Here is a 6,722-nt window from a genome sequence, read left to right on the forward strand (position 1 = left end):
TATACACAGCAGAACATACACAAATTCAACAATTTCTACGCATAAAATTCAATGACATTGATTATATTCTTTGAGTTGTGCAATCATTCTCACCCTCCTTTTCTGAGTTGTTCTTCCCCCATATGTTAATGGCCCCTAAGTTTCCTATCTAATCTTCCTAGTTGCTGCTGTTACTTTGATCCCATATAGCTAGATCTTAAAAGAGCACAATGCTCAAGGCAGACATTCTTTACTAGTTAAACTAGACTATTGTTTGGTTTTAAGAAGACTTCAGGGAATATTTTTGGTTTAAGGTTCAACGTTTAAAGATTTACATCTCTCTGATGGCTAATGATGCTGAGCATCTTTTCATGTGTTTGGTGGCCATTTGAATGTCCTCTTTGGTGAAATGTGTGTTCAAGTCCTTTGCCCATTTTATGATTGAGATATTTGTCTTGTTGTTAAGTTGCTGAAGTTTTTTATATATTTTGGTTATTAGATTCTTGTCAGATATATGACTTCCGAAGATATTCTACCAGTCAATAGCTTGTCTTTCCACCTTTTTGGTGAAGTCTTTTGATGAACAAAAGTTTTTAATTTATTTTGTCTTTTGCTGTTTGTGCCTTTGTTATTATATTAGATAATCCACTGTTGAAAGCTAGGGCTGACAGCATTGCCCATGCTTGTTCTTCTAAGAATATTATGGTTTTAGTTTGCAAATTTAGGTCCTTAATCTGTTTTGATTTTGTTTTTGTGTGTGGTGTGAAGCGTGGATCCTGTTTCATTTTTCTGCATGTGGCAATGCAGTTTTCCCAGGACCATTTACTGAAGAGATTCTTCTTTCCCCCATCGAATGGACTCAGCACCCTTGTCGAAAATCAGTTGACCCTTATGGAAAATCATTGCTCTGTGGGCTTAATTTTAGTACCTTTTGAAAGAATTCTGAAGATAAGAAAAAATCCCAACCTGATCGAGTTCTCTAAGTATTTCTTGTTGTTGTTTGTTGCCATTGAATTGATTCCAACTCATGGCGACCCCATGTGTGCAGAGTAGAACTGCTGCATCGGGTTTTCAAGGCTGTGACCTTTTGGAAGCAGATCAATAGGCTGACTTCCGAGGCAACTCTGGATGGGTTCAAACTGCCAACCTTTTGGCTATTAGCTGAGCACTTAAGTGTTCCTTAGACCAGACAAATATTTACTGAGTGCTTACATATTTCAGTCTGTGGGCAATTAGAGACATAGGCTCTTGGATTTTAGAATTGATTGTCTGCCTCCTCTGTAGGTGATTTAAATAAACACATCATGAAACTTTTCTTGAACCTCAGAATTCAGTAATATATTCAGAAGTCACAGTAGATAGAGGAGGTTATTATATCATTACTAACAATGGCAAAATTCCAAGAGATATAAAATAGTTCTATTGTTATTCTTTTCACGTCTGCATCTATGTGGAGAAAATAATGTTATGGCATCCTGATTGTTTTCTCTATCCAGAATATTAAATAACATGGATAGGTTATGGATATATATGTTATTTTGATTGTGGTGATGGTTTCATGGGTGTGTAGATTTGTCAAAACTTATCAAACTGTTCACTTTAAATATGTGCAGTTTTTTCATGTCAATTATACTTTAATAAATCTGTTAAAATTAAATAATAATAATATAGATTGATGATTGTTTTTATATAAATAGCTATATTCTTCAATGCTTTAACTTCTGTAATAGATGAAAGAGTAGGTTAATCTACAGAATAATCTCAAATCCTCAGGATATAAATTAAATTATTGTTAGAATAATTCACACTGAAATTTTAGTCCTTATTGAGACCTGAATTGAACCTGTAAAGGCAGTTACTGATCTGGCCTTGATCTCCACCTGGCTTCTAACCCATTAGTAACCTCAAGGCCCATGAGGCTTCAGACCTGGTCCACAGCCTTGTGAGTGGATAGCTGTTGGCTCCTAGAAGCTGCTGATGGGCCATGGGCCTGTCATGGTTCCTCAGCTAAACGCTGAGCTTGTGCTTTCTCAGGCAAGCCTGGCTTCATCTAGATCTGACACTTTTTGCTCTAAGAATTCAATCTGTGCATTCAGATTTGAGCCCAAACCCTTACCTCACATTAGTTTTTATTCCTTCCAGAGCCGTGATTGTATCTGTTACTGCCAAATGACTTTGTCTTCATTTTTCTAGAATAATATCCTCTAACCTGGAGATAGATGCCAAGAATTTTACATCCAAGTATAGGAATGAAATACTTTGGGGAAAGGTATGAACTCTTTCATGATTTAAAAGTATCATAGCAGCAGCAATATATCAGATGAAATGAGGTATAACTTGGGGGAAAGAAAGCGCAAGGCCCTAATTGCATTTTTCTAGAATTAAACTGTTGTCCTTATTTTACTTAGTTTTGAGAAAGACCTGGTGATCTGCCCCCATAAAGATACAGCCTAGAAAACTCTATAGGCAGTTGTACTCTGTCACATGGGGTCACTATGAGTTGAAAATCAACTCACTGGCACCTAAAAACAGCAACAGCAGCAACTTCCTAATGCAACATTTTGGAGAATGTTGAAATTATTTAAATTAAAGAGGGACATTTTGTTGTTATTTTCCTTTTTTAGGTTAAAGAAGAAATGAAAATTCTTACCGAAGATAAAGGTGTTAACTCTTTCAAGATGTTTATGGCCTATAAGGATCTGTATATGGTGAGAGACATCGAGCTCTATGTGGCCTTCTCTCGGTGCAAGGAAATTGGAGCAATTGCTCAGGTCCATGCAGAAAATGGAGACTTAATTGCAGAGGTAAGCATTTGCTTTCCAAACCTTCTATAGAAAAGAAAGTGGCTATAACTTCAGGTGAAGATGATTGTCCTTAAGTAAAAAAAGAAACACAAACCCATTGCCATGGAGTCATTTCCAACTCATGGCAACCCCATGTGTTACAGAGTAGAACTGCTCCATAGGATTTTCTTGGCTATGATCTTTACAGAAGTAGATCACCAGGCCTTTCTTCTGGCGGTGCCACTGGGTGGATTCGGACTGCCAACCTTTAGGTTAGTAGTAGAGAGCAAAGCATTTGTGCCACCCAGATCCTTAAGTAGATAAACTCATTTAATGCATTGATAAAACAGAAATCCAGAAACTGATGTTCTGTGGCTCAGAAATAATCTGGTTCTCTTGGGTTACTGCTCTTCTTTTATTCAGGTGGTATATGAATTGGAATGAGGATTTCCTCATTTCAAACCAGCTATTAGAGCTCAAACATGTTTTATTATAGAAACACAAATACTTTTCTTTCTGTCCCATAGCCGCTGTTTTTTAGTAGCTCAGGTTGCTGGTTCAGAATACCAAGTGTGGACAACATCAGTATAATCTGATGATTTAAGCAGTGTACATATTCGGTAGCTGTGTAAAGCCCTACTCTATTCAGAAGCTGAGTATTAAAACACACTCTGGAGGAATCTAGATGATGTTTATTTCACATGTTAGTTCCATTATTAATGCCTGGAGGGGACACCATCCGCACGATTTAAAGAGCTGTCTCTTACCTTTATGTTAGCTGATTTTTTTTTTCCTCTCCCTGGGCTCAGTTCCCATTAAAGTCGGTGAGATTGAGGCTCAGTGGCCGGGGGCAGCATGGAATAATGAGACGAGAGTAGGAGCTGTAAAATCACACAGATCCCAGTTAACATTTGACTCGTCACTTTCTAGCTGTGTGGCAGAGTGGGTGGATTCGAGCGGTCAGTTTACCGCTCTGGGCTTGGCTGCCTTTTTTTTTTCTTTTTTTGTGAGGAAGAAGTAACATTTTGGAGAGGTGAAGTAACTGGTCTGATACCACTCAGTGGGTTGGGGGAGGGTGAAGACTATTATTTAGTAAAAAGTAAAACTACCTACCTAACATAGTAGAATGAGTCACTTCAACCAAGATCTAATATCGAGAACTAGATTATTTTGTTTCGTTTTGTTTGTTCTGACCCAATAGTAAGTCTTTTTTTTTTTTTTATTGTTCTTTAGATGAAGGTTTACAGAACAAACTAGTTTCTCATTAAACAGTTAGTACACATATTGTTTTATGACATTAGTTAACAACCCCATGACATGTCAACACTCTCCCTTCTCGACCTTAGCTTTCCCATTACCAGGTTTCCTGTCCCCTCCTGCCTTCTAGTCCTTGTCCCTGGGCCAATAATAAGTCTTACTATGCACACTGCTTTTTAAAGAATGTGGTTAGAGCTAACTCACGTCTTTTTCAGCTCTGCAGTCAGAATAATTTAATTGTGAAATATGCATATGGAAATTAACATACACCATTTGTTGTTGTTTTTAGGTGCTGTGGGGTCGATTTCGACTCATGGCAACCCCAAGCGACAGAGTAGAACTGTACCCTTAGGTTTTCAAGGCTGTAATCTTTACGGGAGCAGATCGGCAAGTTTTTCTCCCACACAGCCACCACTGAGTGGGTTCGAACCGCCAACCTTTTGGTTAGCAACCGAGCCCTTAACCATTGGGGGCGCCATCTGAGCTCCTCAACATATATCATTAGAGTATTAAAATTATTTTTATTGAATACCCATACTGTATTTGCATACACACACAGGCATACATTCACATGCATACTCACATACCTATACTAACAGATCTAAAAACCTGGACAGTGTATTTAATATGAAAAAAAATAATGGTATTTGTCTCTAGTAAACGCTCCTTGCACATGTCTTTGTAGGGGGCAAAGAAGATGTTGGCATTGGGGATAACCGGCCCTGAGGGCCATGAGCTGTGCCGCCCAGAAGCAGTGGAGGCAGAGGCCACACTGAGAGCCATCACCATAGCCAGCGCCGTCAGCTGCCCCCTCTACATCGTGCATGTGATGAGCAAGTCCGCAGCAAAGGTGATAGCGGATGCAAGGAGAGATGGTAACTTCCTGAATATAACCTCACTTAGAACTCAGTGTTAGCTAAAGAGTAGGGTAAAATAACTGTAACTTCTGCTTTTGCTTCTGAGAAGGTTGTACATGAATTTCCACTTTTCTTCCTTGTTTTCATTAGCATCTGTTCTAGTTTCTTTCATCTTTATACAGGTCTGTTTTTTCTTTTCCTTTGTGCTCATCCTCTTGGCTGCTTCTAACTTCCTTGAGGTTATTTCTTCTCCATCCTTGGAACCTTACACCATGTCCTTCACCCATATATTCCCAACCCTTAACATTACTGTTGTGTTGTTGTTGTTAGGTGCCCTTGAATCAATTCTGACTCATAGTGACCCCATGTGACAGAGTAGAACTGCCCATATGACAGAGTAGAACTACCCCGTAGGGTTTTCTAGGCTGTAATCTTTATGGGAGCAGATCACCAGGTCTTTCTCCCACTGAGTGGCTGGATAGATTCAAGCAGTCAGCCTTTCAGTTAGCAGCCAAGCGCTTAACTATAGCACTATCAGAGCTCCTTTTTAACCTACTAGTCATCCACTTGTTTAGTTGTATGGATAAATACAAAGCTCTCTAGTTAACTTTAAAGAAGCTTCCCTATCTCTTAGGTGTCTGCATAATCCCTCCTAGTACCTAGATCAGGCACATAATAAAACCACCAAAAACCCCTTGCCATCAAGTCGATTCCAACTCACAGCAACCCTATAGGACAGAGTAGAACTGCCCCATAGGGTTTCCAAGGAGCAGCTGGTGGATTCTAACTGCCGACCTTTTGGTTAGCAGCCGTCGTCTTAACCACTATGCCACCAGAGCTCCAGGCACATAATAGGGGACAACAAATTTCTTTTGAATTGAATGGATTTGTCTGACAGCAACTTGGGTGTAGATACAATTGAAGCCGCTCTCCATATAGTATTTTTATGATGATTATATTAAAACTTTAAAGTTATTTTTATCCCAAGTTGCCCAAGTAACTAATTGCCTGAGTTCTGTAGTTCAATTTAGTATGTAGATAGGGATCATCTTAAAAGAAAGAGAAAAATCTATTCTTGATAAAAATTGGGCACAGAAATAATTGTATTCGTTTGTCAGTACTGGTAAACAAGAGGTGAGAAACAAATACAGTGAATTTTGTTCTGTGACGTTGGACTCTGTCAAGTTGCGCTAGTACCTTTAATCATCTCACCTTTAGGAACCCAGATCATCAAAGCAGTCTGTCAATCATCTTAACAGCCTGGGTTTTTTTTAAACTGCAACTGACTGTATTTTTTATACTATGCATTATAAAAACCATGAAAATAAATTTGGCTTGTGTATAACTGACACTAAAAGTTGTCAAAAATTGCTTCTTATGTAAGGTTTAGTAAGGATTTTATGCAAGCTGGATACATTTTTAAATATTTAGTCCATCAATGTCTTGTGTTAAGAGTAGGCTTAGTTTCACACAGGGGTTAATAAGGTCTTTCTGCCAATCATTTATGATGGCTTTTCCCCTACATATGATAGATTTTCAGTATAAAAGAGAGCTGTAATTTAAAAATTACAGTATTAGATTTCCCCACCAGATGGCACTGTTGCCAACTTTACAGAATTTGTTGTTCCTTAATTATTTGCTGTGGGACTCATGTACCATGTTTCTATAGCCTGTCAGTCAGGTCCATAATGCCAGAATATGATTTAAGAAACAGTAAAATCGGCAGAAATGGTCAATCTTAACCTACCGGCAGGCTACAATTTTGACAGTTCTGTCAGAAGCAGTTTCTTGATCTCAGGTATTTATTTTGCACTAGGAGCAGAGTGAAAACCTAGGAAAGATTTTA

At 38.5% G+C, this 6,722-nt stretch overlaps 1 protein-coding gene across 1 annotated transcript in view; it reads left to right on the top strand.

Annotated features, from left to right (window-relative positions):
- The window catches only part of DPYS (dihydropyrimidinase), a 122,202-nt gene that overhangs the window by 35,123 nt on the left and 80,357 nt on the right, over positions 1-6,722 (top strand). Inside the window, exons 3-4 of the mRNA XM_004370705.1 lie at positions 2,604-2,783; positions 4,705-4,894. Of these exons, the coding sequence (XP_004370762.1) occupies positions 2,604-2,783; positions 4,705-4,894 (370 nt within the window). The remainder of the gene's footprint in view (positions 1-2,603; positions 2,784-4,704; positions 4,895-6,722) is intronic.

This window comes from Trichechus manatus, unplaced genomic scaffold (assembly GCF_000243295.1).
Source record: "Trichechus manatus latirostris isolate Lorelei unplaced genomic scaffold, TriManLat1.0 scaffold00009, whole genome shotgun sequence".
NCBI classification, from domain to species: Eukaryota; Metazoa; Chordata; class Mammalia; order Sirenia; family Trichechidae; genus Trichechus; species Trichechus manatus.